Raw genomic sequence first — 14,546 nt, 5'->3', positions numbered from 1 at the left:
AGCATCCTTCCTCCCCTGACCCAGTTTCCTCACTCTGTCTTCTGGCTGTAGAGGACCAGGCTCCCTGTCCAAGCTACTCCTTCTGCCCCCACCAGTTCCCCAGCTGTTTCCCCTCTCCCTCTCCATTGCCTCCCTCATTATGAATATTCTGTGTCTCCTGTCCCCACAGAGCCACTACTTCTGTAGCTTCATTCCACTAAGTAGCTAATATCATAAACTAGTCTTCAAAACTCATCTCACATTTTCAGTCTTAAGTACTACTGGGAATAGGGAACTATTGTTCAAAGGATAAAACTTTCAGTTCTAAGATGAGCTAGTTTGGGGATCGAATGTATGGCATTGTGATTATAGCTAATATACTAATGTCATATACTTGAAAGTTGCTAAGAGATTAGATCCTAAATGCTCTCATGACAAAAAAAAGAATCGGTAACTAGGTCATGAGAGAGAGGTGGGAGCATACTACGGTGACAATCATTTTGCAATTTGTTAATGTTATGTGTCAATTATATATCAGTAAAACTCAGTGAAATATAGAAATGGTGAGACTTGAGGTATAGTAGAAAGAGAATGGTGCCTTGGCCAGTGATTGGGGTGTTAACTTGCTGAGGAACAATTACTTATAGCTCTCTGTCGACATATCATACACATTCAATTCATTTATTAATACCTTGAATTAATCTTGCTTAAAGGTCTTGAAACATTTCTGTTATAGTTAACTTATTCATGTCCCTTAAAATGATTGCTTTTATTTATTTTTTAATACAACTCATATAAAATACGTTTATGCCTTGACCCAGAGTACACATAAAAGTTTATATGTGTGTATAAGGTACAGCTAATTAAAACAAAAGATTAAAACACTTAACCTAACAGATCACTGAAAAGTTGCAACCAGGAGTTTAAAAACAGTGATTTAAAAAACAAGTACTTTTTGAAAACTTGATCAGAAATATGTTTGCTAGTTAAATTAATTTTCTGGGAAATAAGTAAAAAAAAAAAATTAAAAGAAAGCTTAACGGATAATCTTAGATTATAAGTGTCTGTGATTATTCCAAATCTGATTTTTCATTCATATGTTATTTTCATCTAAGAGTCTGAATTTCTACACATGTTTTTGTAGCAGATAAATGAGAAAGGAAATTAATGACTGTTTTTATAAAATCTAGACTGTATTTTCTTCTAATCATATTTCTATTATCTTTTATTCTTTCTTGGGCTTCCTTATTATTTGATTAAGAAATAATTTCTTTATTCTTTGCATTGTTCACAAACGAGTCAGTTGCTTTCCATTTCTTACTTTCTGGTGTGATACAAATTGTCATCCTAAAGACAAAGGTTGAAGAATTTCCTGCTCCCAATAATTTTTTTTTTTTTTTTTACCAAGTCTAAGCTCATTAAACATTTCATTGTTAGTAATAACATTTTTATTTTTTATTTTTTTTCTTCAAGAAAATAATAATGCTGCTGCTTCTCCTTCTCTTTCTCTCCTGTATTCCTCCTTTCCCCCTTCTTTCTTTTCCTTCTTAGTTATGTAAATATATTATTGGCAGTATAAAATGCAACTATAATATTGATATTTAAATATCTTATAAATATTCATTAAATATTCTATTTTGTCATAGTGAACAAGTTCAATAAAGTGGATGATGTGTTTCAAAACTAACTTTATCTACATAAAATTGATGAATGTGAGTGTAAAAATATACCATCTTAATTAAAGAGAGTTGTTTAGCCACTTAAGGAGTCCTTTTTCTTAACAGTTTAGAATAGTATGCTTGGTTATGCCAATGTAGAAAAAAAGAATACAATTCTTCATTCATTCCATCCAATAAAAAAAGATAACTTCTGGGAATTAAAGGTATACATGGACACCAGAAGGTTATAATCTAGAATGGAAAGCAGGTTTATGAAAAATAAAGTACAGTGTGATCAATGAACTGCTTGAAGTATATGTGGAGTACAGTGAAAGCTGAGGAAGAAAAAACTAAATGTCTTGAGAGAAGGGTTCAAAAAAAGAGAACATGGATCTTGAAGGACAGGTACAGGGGACATTTTTTCAAATAAGAATAGTTGTGAGAAAGTCCCGCGGTATTTTCAGTCTTCCTATCCCATCACAATTAATTGTGGTGACCTCGGCAAGGTATGCCACCTCTTAAATTTACAAAAAGAGATATTTTGTCCTTTCCCCTGGTGATTTTACAATAATATGCGGGCTTGTCTCATTGCAGAAAATTGTCCTCAATTAAATTTTACTGAACTTCCAAAGAACAGGTTCCACTAAATGGCTGTAAATTTTTCTCTTTTGTTTTCTCAGCCAAGACCTGGTCCCTGTGACAAAAGTAAGACCTTTCTAAAATATACCTCTCAGTTTGTTGGCAGAATTTCTCATTTGCAAAGTCACACACTTAGCCCGCATAAATGAAAAATTATTCAGTTGGTAATGCTTTTTATGCAAACCAGTCAGGAACAATACGGGTTTTGAAATATAGCCCAAATCTGAAATTGCAAAGCTCAAGTCAGCAGTGTGTGATGGCAGCAGTTCAGAGCTGACCCCACCACTGCTTCATCTTCCTCACTTCGGGCACCACATCCAACTTCTTCGGTTTTAAAAAAGAACAGAGGCATTTTTCAAAGTATAAATTTGTGGTGTTTTTTTTTTATTATTGTTTATTTGCTTATTATGTGTCTCCATTAGAATGTAAACACCATAAAAGCAGAGACTTCATATATTGTATTTATACCTGTATTCTCAACACATAGAAAAGTGTGTAGCATATATTAAGAACTCAACAAGTATTTGTTTTGTAAATAAGTAAGTGAAATAGATCAATATTGAATGAAGTTAAGTCTTTTCCTCTAGCAATTATATTTTTTATAAATAGGGAGATGTTGTCACATCTCATTCTCAAGAGCAGTGGGAAAGGCAATAGCATTTGTGATTGTTTTAACATTGCAATTGAATTTCAGGTATCTGGTTTATTCATTAAACATTTATTGGACATTTACAAGTTCTCAAACAAAGATAAATAGACGTAGAGCCTCCTCTCATGGAATGTAGATTTAGATGTGGTAGTAAATGTATAAACAAGTAAGTGCCATAATACTGATCCTTGGTATTTATAAAATTTGCAATCTCATTTTCAACTATTTACAAGTGAACTCAAGTAGTTATAAGAATATAATAAGTAATATTTTTGCCTTTTGACATGCATTTTAGTCACTTATGCCATGAGGCTTGGACAGAGACTAGTCAGTGAGTTTATATGGCTCTTCACTATTTGAACATCCACAAGGCTTGTGTTACGGTTCATTCTTAGATAAACATTTTTTAGGAGAAATTACTTGTTGTAGCATTGTGAATTTAGGGTTTCAAAGGGTAGTGTTTTTTTGTGTTTTGTGGTTTTTTTTTATTTACAAAGAGGGGTCCTCTTCATCTCTTCAGTAGAATTTCAAGAGTCTACTGTTATTTACACACACTAAAATAGAGGAATGTGCAAGAAACCGATGTAGCAGAGATGATAGGATGATGAACTGTGGCAGGTGAAGGGTCAGAGGAGGGAAGACTAGGTTAAGAGGAAATATGAAGTATGAACACAAGGTTAATAGACTGAGTAGGAATTTGTCAGAAGACTATGATAAGGAGGACAGTACACATAGAAGAAATAGCATGTACAGAATCCCAGACATGTGAAAATGTCCAGTGAATTTAGAAAACAACAAAGCATGTGGTGTTTTAAGAGCAGAAATTCATACGAAGGAGAAGTGTTAGAGGAGATGGGACATTGGCAAGGATCCAGGCCATTAAGAATTACGAATTCCGTGCTTAGGAGTCTGGATGTTCAATAGGAAGTTAGGAACCATTGAGACATTCTAATTGGGGAGAGAAATATGTTCAGGTGAATGTCTTAGAATGTTTTAGAAAGTACCATCTGGCAGCTAGGTACTGGAAGGTCAAGGAGGAACTAGAGGCAGGTAGACACATTAGATTAGTGCGATAGTCCAGGTGAGAGACTGAGAGCCCATGCTGAAGCACAGACTGTGGGGATGGAGAAGACAGCCATTCAAAAAGAGACTTAGGAAACAGAATAAACAGGACGCTTCCTCAGAGATTTCAGTGTTCAAAATCTAGACTCTGAACACAAGTTGTTTTTCTTTTTAATAAATCTGAGATATTTTTCCATAAGTGTTTTATAGTTTTCTTGTTGTTGTTGAATTCTTCTTAAATGACTGGGGCAAAGGAACAACTCAAAAATGTGACCTCTGTGCTGTGTTTTAATAGATTGAAAATGCTTCAGAGGCCTAAGAAATTAAGAATGTCTGTGGTTTCCTTCCAAGATCAAGAGACTAAGTTATCTAACTGAGACACTTGTGTCATCCGATCCATGTTCTCATCTTGCAGATGTGGAAAAATGCCAGCAGCTGGATTCCGTTTGCTAGACTCAACGAGTCTGGTTCAGGGGACTGTGAGAAGGGAACTCAGCAAGACGGACTGTGTCTTTCAGGACATCTCTGGAATTTAGCTTCCCATTTCAGGATGGGCCTCTGACACTTTGCTCACCATAACGTGCATGTCCTTCTTGCCTGCTGTTTTCTTCCTCCAGATCTCTTGCAGGCTCTGCTAGGGGACTCATTTTTGTCCTAAAATGGTTTGCTTCATTGTTAAAGTCTCCTTATTTTCATTGCTTTAAACTTAATCACTTGACTTCTCAGGTAGCTCCTACTTTCTGGTTTTGTGCCTCCATTTTGATCTGCGCTTTGGCCTTTACCTATCTGCTCTAACATTTCATACCCTTGCCCTGGCTTCAGATCCTTGGTTTTACTTTGATTGTCAATCTTTTATTTACTTTCTTTTTTTGTCAAATTTATTGGGCTGACATTGGTCAACAAGATCATATAGGCTTCAAGTGTACAGGATATGTACATTGAATTACGCTCCATCATCAAAAGTCAAATCGTCTGTCACCATATATTTGGCCCCCTTTACCTTTCACTCCTCCAACCCCTTCTCTCTGGTAACCACCATATTGTTGTCTGTGTCTCTGAGTTTCAGTTTTATATCCCACATGGGTGAAATCACATGGTGCATAGATTTTTCTGACTGACTTACTTTGCTTAGCATAATATTCTCAAGGTCCACCCATGTTGTCTCAAATAGCAGTATTTCATCTTTCCTTATGGTTGAGTAGTGTTACATTGTGTATATGTACCACATCTTTATTAAATCCTCTATAAAAGGATACTTTGGTTGTCTCCATGTTTTGGCTACTATGAATAATGCTGCAATAAACATAGGGGTGCATATATATTTGTGAACAAATGTTTTCAAGTTTTTCAGTAGGTACCCAGAAAAGGGATTGTTGGGCCATATGGTAACTCTATTTTTAATTTTTTGAAGAGTTTCCATACTGTTTTCCATAGTGGATATACCAGTTTACATTTCAACCAGCCATGAATGAGGGTTCCTTTTTCTCCATAAGCTGTCCAATACATGTTATTAATCATCTTGTTGAACCCCCAAGGCAAAAATAAATGAATGGGACTATAGCAAGCTAAAAAGCTTCTGCACAGCAAAAGTAAACAACAACAAAACAAAAATGCAACCAACAAAATGGGAGATGATATTTGCAAACCACAGCTCTGACATTGGGTTAATATCCAAAATATATAACGAATTCATACATCTCAACACCAAACAAACTTTTTTTTAAAAAAATGGGCATAGGATCTCAACAGACACTTCTCCCAAGAAGATATACAAATGGCCAACAGTTACATGAAAAGATGCTCAGCTTCACTAGCTCTTAGAGAAATGCAAATAAAAACTATAATGAGACACCAATTCATACCTGTTAGAAGGATTATCAATCCTTTATATTTCCAAAATCACTCAACTCTTTTTATGCCCCCTAGCCACAGCCATGGCTTTTAGAACCACTTAGGAGCTGATAGCTCCCAATTCAAATTTAACTTACATTTAAATTTCCCACCCAAAATTAACTCAGTCTCCCACATCTTCACCCACCTGAAAGGAACTTATTTTTTTCTTCTTTTGCCCTTATTTTAATCCATGACATGCATCACACTACTGCAGAGCTTTGGGAATCCTCCTTTATAACTCCTTTCTTTTAGCCTTGACATCCGGGAAGTCACCAAGTCCTGTCAAATTACCACCTACATATCTCTCTAATAAACCTTCTCCTTTCCATCAGCAGTGCCACTCAAATTTCACTAAAAAGTTTTTTTTTTTTTTTAACTTATCATGTTTTTTGCTTAGCTATACATCTAAAATCATTCTCCATGTAGCCCATACTAATATTCTGAATCAGAAATATAGTTTGCCAATTATAATTGTTTAACTTGTTTACCTAGTATACAGAGTATATTTATCAATCACCTATGTGCATGTGAAAAGACGAGGGGTTATCACAATAAATAAGGTAGACATGACTGAGTTTCAAACTATGTATGGCTTTCAAAATCACATCTAAAGCCCATATACGGTAATGGAAATCCCTGGTTGTCTCTTGTCAAACTACTGAAAAAGACTGGGAATTATACTGGGTGAGCTTTGTTTCCTTTGACTTTTGCCCCTGAAAGGACTCCACAGTGCCTGTGTGACAATATAAAAGGCAGACAGACATGATCTGGTGTAAGAAGCTAAGGACCCAGTCGGCCATTGTGATAGTCACGGGATAGGCAGGCACTGATTTAAAGGTGGAGATGTCTGTCACCAACTACCTTTTAAGTTCCTAAAGTAAATTGACATCTTACCATTTCCATTATTTGATTCAAAGTGCTCAGAAACACTTCATTGAGAACAGACTCTTCATTAATATCGTGACAGAAAATATATAGTTATAAATTGAAATGTGTTACTTTACACTAAAAAATAATATTCTACCATGATTGGATTTTTATTTTGATAATACCCTTACCTACTTGAAATATCTTAAAAATACATCTTCAAGATGGAAGTATTTGGTATAATTTTGGTAAATGCAGAATATATATATATATATATATATATATATATATATATATATATATTCTCCTATGTACACCACTCAAATTGAAATCATAGTTAGACACACAAGTTGCTATTGGTCACACTCTGCTCCTGGTGTACAGCTCTCACTGGCCGCTCGTAGGTAGTTCCCTGGGCAGGTGTTATTGCTTGGATACACTCCTTAGCCTGACCCAGCTGGTTTGTTTTGTTCATGTGCATGTGTGTTTTTAATCCTTACCTGAGGAAAATTTTTTTCCATTGATATTTTCAGAGAGAGTAGAAAGAAGGGAGGAGGGGGAAAAGTGAAAGAGAAACATCAATGTGAGAGAGATATATGATTAGTTGCCTTCCCTATAGGCCCCAAATGGGTCAGGGATCGAAACAGCACCTGAGGCACGTTCCCTTGACCAGGAATTGTACCCATGACCCTCTGTCTGAGGGCCGATGCTCTAACCACTGAAAAATTGGCCAGGGTTCATTTGTTTATTTTTAACTTGCTAGAGTGAATGGAATGGAGGCATAATTAGGCAAGTTTCTGGTAAATTATCCTTCAGTTAAAATTATTTTTTAATATTATTTTTATGAAGAACAGTTGAAGAAAACAAAATATATTTAAAAATCTAATTCAGAAGGCATAGTAGTTTATATTCTGAGACTTTTTAAAGAGGTGCTTCACATTCATATTTTACTTCAGTATTTATTGGCTCATCACTGTGTTCAGGAAAGTTCTGGTAGGGGCTCGGGCTATAATAGTAATATAAATGCTCTTCATGTTCTTCCAGAGTTGAGTACCAAACAGAGGAGACAGATAATGGAAAAATAAATAAGTAAAGTGTAGTAAAAGGAGAAAGGAATTACTACAATGAATACAATTCACACCAGGGGCACTAACTTCCTGATGAAAGACTTCCTGGAGAAAAGGACTTCTGATTGTAGTCTAAAAGTTGAGAAGCCATCAAGACAGATCAATAAATGAGGAAAGCAGGGGGAACAACTTAGGCACTGGCATGGAGCAGAGATGGTGGGTCTATGGAAATGACGGCGATTACCCCAGAGAAGTGGTAGAGGCAGTCTAAGCAGGCACACAGCACTAGAAAGCCTTGGGGAATAAAGTAGATTGGTGTGTTTAGAGATCTGCAGGTGATTTGGTAACATTATAAAATATATCAAAATAATGGTATATATCTTAATAGTTTTATGAAGTCATTCATTTATAGACAAAGTAATCAGATATTTATTTCTATTTTTTTCAGAAATTTATTTTAAATAAAGAGATTTATTTAGTTAAAACTACACATTTCTTATTCTGAAGTTCATGTGTCAGGAGAATGGGGCCAAAACACAATAAATCAGGACACACTCATGGTTGTAGGAGTTCTATGTGCTAAGAGATTCCTTAAAATTGACATTGTGTGGAACACACACAGAGAATTGGTCTTTGATGATTACTTTGTGCAGATTCTTCATTTATCAAATTCTCTTTTTGAAGAAGAATGTTTTCTACTTTTTTATATTTTCTTTGCTTGGATGAGATCAATGGCATGGTAATTACAAATAAATAATACAAAATCTTCAATTTCAAACTTCAGGTGCTTCTCAAAGTTTGGTTGAAACAGTGCCTAAGTGAAATCAGATGACTTATTCTAATCCATGGATTCATTGATTTATGAGAATCTATTATGCTTTTATTTTGTAATAGAGGACACCATCAAAATAAAAATATCATGGCTGGACTGAAGTAGAAAGAGCAATTTTAAGTTTTGAGGAGTGGTTTTAGCCCCAGTGACTATGCTTTTTATTTTTATATTTTGGAGCCATTAACTAATTTCATCTAAGTTTAGTCAGATTTGGAAGGATCTAAAGATACATTTTGTTGTTGATTTATGAATTATTAGACTAATGTGATAAGCAGAAGTAGTATTCGGTATGAAACATTGATTTGAGGTATCTTTAGTTTGCAAACATTGATAAGGGACACAAAACATGAATGAGTAGCCAATGACTTGAAAGGTAAAAATATAGTGCTGCAAGTATTTAGAGGAAAGAAACATTGACATTTTTTCTTAGCATAGAATTTCCTTTCATTCTTCTGATCAAGTCACATAATCATATATTTAATAAATTATTAAGAATGTGTACTAGTCGGGACCGGTTTGGCTCAGTGGATAGAGTGTCGGCCTGCGGACTGAAGGTCCCGCGTTCGATTCCGGGCAAGGACATGTACCTTTCATGTGGGCACATCCCCAGTAGGGGGTGTGCAAGAGGCAGCTGATCGATGATTCTCTCTCATCGATGTTTCTAACTCTCTATCTCTTTCTTCCTCTCTGTGAAAAAGCAATAAAATATATTTTAAAAAAAGAAAAGAATGTGTACTAAATGCAAAATTCAGTGGTAGATGTTGAAGATACAGAAATTATTTGAAACTGAAAGGGACATTAAAGTAATGGTTCTAAAATATTGGGAAAACCATTGGCTCATTTGCAAAGCTGATAAACACTTTGGATACAACATACACGCAACAAGTTCAGGTGATCCGTGAATGCTTTGAGGTCTACCATTAGTAAATCATGTTTAATGATTTCTTAATATCCAGTTTTATTCATTTTTTAAAAGTTGCCACCAAACTCAAGGTTTATTTAAGCCTTATTATGAGGGTTAATTTTGTTTACACAATTTACCCTCTCCCAAATTAATATTGGACCAGATCTTCCATACACATATTGAACTGAGAATTGCTGATATTGGGGAGCCAACCTGCTCAGTAAAATGAGCATGAGCGCCACCTAATGTCCAAATGGAACAAATGTTGGTAACAATAGTAATATACAACAGGATTTGGGGTATGTACCAAAGGATTTAGGATTATTGCTCTTTGGTTGGTTGGTTCATTTCTTTCAATATTCGTGAATTATTAACTTTTTATTATCACTTTCAGTTCATTTATTCCATATATCAACCCTTTGAGTTAGTTTTTATTGTCGAAATTAAAACTAAGAAACATTTTGAGATAAGAAACGTGTAAATTTGTCTTTTTGTTGATGGAGGAGCATATGATTTACATTTTAAAATAATTTTTATATTTTATAACAGTTTTATATTTTCAGAATAATTGTGAAAATAGTACAGTGTCCCCAAATACTCCATATCCAGTTTTCCCTAAAAAGTGGTACTATTTTTATAATTAATGAACCATTATGGTTATATTATTATGAATTAAAGTTTATATTTTCTTCAGGTGTTCTCAAATTTTTTCCTACTGTTCCTTTTTTAGGTTCCAAGATTCCATCTAGGAATCTACATTACCTTTAGTAATTGTCTCCTTATGCTTGGTTATGACGTTTGATATACAATTTATTTGGTGTATATTTGAAGTTTCTTTTAGTTTTGTAACTTTTCAAAATAATTTAAATTTTTTTTCTCAGAAAACACTTTTAAGTGGATTTTTATAAGCAAACTAGAGGTCCAGTGCATGGATTCGTGCACTGGTGGGATCCCTCAGCCTAGCCTGTGCCCTCTCACAGGCCTGCAGGGATTGGGCAAAACCAGCAGTCCGACATTCCTCGAGGGATGGAGTAGTGTGCTAAGCAGTAGGCAGCTGGAGAGGAGCCCAAGCCTGGGCCGGGCAAGCAAAATAAAATTTTTTTCAAACATATAAAAACTGAAAGAATTCATTAAAGTAGACTTGTAGACTTACAGCTAAAAAAAAAAGTTTGAGGAAGTCTTTTAGGCAGAAGGAAAATTATATTAGATAGACATATGGATCTAAACAAAAGAATGAAGATTACCTTAAAAGCTAACTTCAATACCCACACCCTGGACTTCTGTTGTCTATCTTACCACATCATGAGTTGCAGCATGAGGATGCTCCTGACCCAGTTTCAAGTTTTCTAAAAAACAAACTGGAGAGTCCCCCCAAAATGTATACACATGGATGATTAACATGGCTTATTTTCAAAATTTGAAAGAATCTACAAAAATGAATAATTATTTTTTTATCAATGCCTGTTTTAAACTGATGACCATTCTGGTCCAGGCACCTCTGATAATTCAAAGCTATAGAATCACAAACATCAAGAATCATTTCCTTTGATATTATTGTGGCCCTAATTCGTCATTTATTGCCAGTTTTGTACCATAAACTTTATCTTTTATGTGTCCCCATATAAACAAAATCTAGTGGTACTTTAGGATAAATTTTAGTCTGGCTTCACCCATTATTTCAAGTCACTTAAACCTGAAAAGGAGTGAAAATTGAGATAACCGATTAAAATTGTGTATACATTTTGAGGGGACACCCTATATATGATAAGATATGAAGAGGAACACAGTGATAAGAACTTGCTGCCTGACTGACCAAGGGGAACAGAGCTAGCTACCCGGCAATCTGGACCACTCACCTTAAATAAGTTTTCAATAATGAAGTTACTAAGTGACTAAGAAAAGCCTATAGTTTTAGGTGTCTATATTTTAGGTTTTAACTGATACTGCAGATTTGGTTATTTTGGTGTAGATCAACTTGAAAAACCCTCAAATTAAGTGTTTATTAACTGCACTGTGTGGGCTCCTTCAAGGCATGGGCCAGACTAATATTTATCAGATTCTCAGAGGATGAAATATACAGCTCTTATTTTATACAGTAATTGAATAGTTGTTTTTAAAGGTGTTGTATTGTACCTTTTACATTAAGATCTTTATTGTATTTAGGTTATTTTTCCGCATGAAGACACAGTTGATACAGAATATCCTAATATACTACCCTTTACCTCTTTGCACACAATATGCCACAATTGCCTAATCCTCAAACTTTCCAACCACAGGTAACATTTAGTCTAGTCCAGTGGTTGGTAAACTCATTAGTTAACAGAGCGGCAAACCACGGCCTGTGAGCTGCAGTTTGCCGAGCACTGTCCTAATGGAAATGCCATGTTTTTCTCACTAATTTGAAATGCCAACTGTGCCATATACCAATCATATATATATATGCTTTGGAGTTTTGGAGGGCTATTTATTTACTAGTCTATGTCTCTATGCATCAATATTATAAATATCTGTGTACTAATTAGATGTTTATACAAATACTTGGTATCTCATAGGGCAAATATTTCAACTTGTTCTTCTTAAGTGTATCTTGGTTCCTCCTAATATATTGAATTTCTAAGTACATTTTAGAATCATTTTTTAAAGAGTAGATGACGTGGTTATTAGGACCTCAGCTAGCTCACATTGGTTTTAACCTGTCTTATTATGAATTCATACATGCAGAAGTCTCCTGCTTGATGAGCAGGGTGAGTTTAAGAGTAGCATTTTATCCTCACAGCTATAGCAGCAATCGCAGACATGGTATGGAAACGCTGACACTGCCTACCTCATGGACATCTAGGGATCAGATCTCCTCATTTCCCAGAGTTACTCACACTCCCCTATTTGGTCGCCATTAGCTTTGGTTATTTGGGGTAGATCATGAGAATACAACTTCATTACTGAAACTTTATTTAAGTGTATATTAAGTGTATATTGAGGGCTCCTTCAAGGTGTGGACCAGACTAATATTTTCTCAGAGAATAAAATATAAAACACTTATTTTACTCTTTAGGGTTTTAGTTAACTCTTATTGACAGACTTCAGAGTTGAATGCTCTATAACCCCATTTTAATACAATGTTGGGGAATTTAGGCAATTTATTCAACTTTCACCACTTACTATTAAGTGTCTACTTTGCTCTTGGTACAGAACTAAGTGTTGAATATTCAGCAATAAGGCAATACATATGGATTCTTCTCTCATGGGAAAAATCCAACATTGAAATAGAATAAACAGAAATATAAATATTTAATTTATAATCATGTTTAAGGCTATGAAGGGGAAATAGGGTTTTATGTGAGAATAAATAACTGGAAGGAGAATAATACATTTTTCATGTAAAGAGCATTTAATGTACCAATGAAACCTGATTTAACTTGTAACATAACTGGATTTATGTAGCAAATTAAATAGGTTTTATTAAGTCAACTTATTCATTTATTTCACAGCATCCATGTTTATCCAGATATTGGGCTCATAATAACAACCAAGGCCTTTAAGAAGTTCATTGTTTAACTGAATGCACAATTAGCAGTATTTCTCATTAAAATAATTCATACCAAATAAAAACATAATATGTCCTTTTTCTTTTTCGTTTTTAGATGAGGATAGGCATTCATTCAGGCTCTGTGCTGGCTGGAGTTGTTGGGGTGAGAATGCCACGATATTGCCTGTTTGGAAATAACGTCACTCTGGCAAGCAAATTCGAATCGGGAAGTCACCCTCGGCGCATCAATGTCAGCCCCACCACTTACCAGTAAGTGTTCTGGTTTCCTCCCCTGGTCTTTGACACTGCCTTGGGCTCACATCCTGTCATTTGTAAGACTATTGGTTCTGTCATTATCCAAGATAATATCAGTATATCTGCCCAGTGACTCCAACTTTTCTTTGCATCCTGAGAGAGTTCATGGGAAACTTCACCTGAGTGAGAGGTAAATACATTTGTCATTTCCCACCGTCTCTGTTCTTCTGAGGTACACTTGCTTAAAAGACATGAGAGCAAAGGTTAAGGATTAAGGTTAAAGGGGGAAGTTACACTAGAAATTCTAATATTTTCAAAATGCTCCTTAATGTTTATGAAAATTAAAGGAGTATGATAGAGAAGGTGGCTTGTCTGTTTTTCTTTTGAATATGAATAGAAGCAAGGACTCTCTCCAGTGCACTATATACTGGATAAAGAGCAAAACTTCAGACTCTATTTCTCATAAAGGTCCTATTTCACAATTCTACACTTTTTGACAGCTGCATTCATCCTCATTTTGTGCCTGGTAGATGTCATCTTAGCCACTACGTAGTAAGTTCCATATGGGCAGTGGCCACGTCTGTTTGTCTCATCATTATACACCGGAATTTACCAACGTTTAGCACATCGAAGCACTCTATGAACATTTATTGAACTAATGAGTGAATGCATTAATAAGATGGACTTCTCTAGAATAACAAAGGAATATGACTATCTCATCCCTGTTAGACTTTCATTTCCTGCTAGGCTTTGTGTGCAAGCTGTTTAAATAGTGCCATGATTTGGGTAACTTAGAAATTATTGTAAAACTGTAAAGCAGGTATAGTGATCATTGCCTTTAAAATATATATATATTTGTATTGATTTTTTTAAAAAGAGAGGAAGGGCGAGGGAGAGAGAGAAACACAGATTAGTTGTCTCCTGCACCTCCATTCCCCACCCCACCTACTGGGATCAAGTCCACAACCTGGGCATGTGCCCTGATCAGGAATCAAACCTGCAACGTTGGGACAAAGCCCAACCAACTGAACCACACGGCCAAGGTGATCATTGATACTTGATATTAACATGGCTACAGAAAAACAAAATGAGACAAACAAACAAAAAAACAAACAACACAAAACTTCAAGCAGAAAATCTGAATATATAGGTAACAAAATTTGATCATAACTTAAAAACAACAATGGAAACAAAGATAGACACATTGAGATGCCA

At 35.1% G+C, this 14,546-nt stretch overlaps 1 protein-coding gene across 1 annotated transcript in view; it reads left to right on the top strand.

The window, feature by feature from the left end:
• GUCY1A2 (guanylate cyclase 1 soluble subunit alpha 2) overlaps positions 1-14,546 on the top strand; it is a 244,959-nt gene that overhangs the window by 211,164 nt on the left and 19,249 nt on the right. The window contains exon 7 of the mRNA XM_036426867.2: positions 13,192-13,346. Coding sequence (XP_036282760.1) covers positions 13,192-13,346 — 155 coding nt within the window. The remainder of the gene's footprint in view (positions 1-13,191; positions 13,347-14,546) is intronic.

Source organism: Pipistrellus kuhlii, unplaced genomic scaffold, assembly GCF_014108245.1.
Source record: "Pipistrellus kuhlii isolate mPipKuh1 unplaced genomic scaffold, mPipKuh1.p scaffold_m20_p_9, whole genome shotgun sequence".
In the NCBI taxonomy this organism is placed as follows: domain Eukaryota; kingdom Metazoa; phylum Chordata; class Mammalia; order Chiroptera; family Vespertilionidae; genus Pipistrellus; species Pipistrellus kuhlii.
The sequence above is the reverse complement of the archived record's forward strand: the minus strand, read 5'-3'. Positions and strand labels throughout refer to the sequence as shown.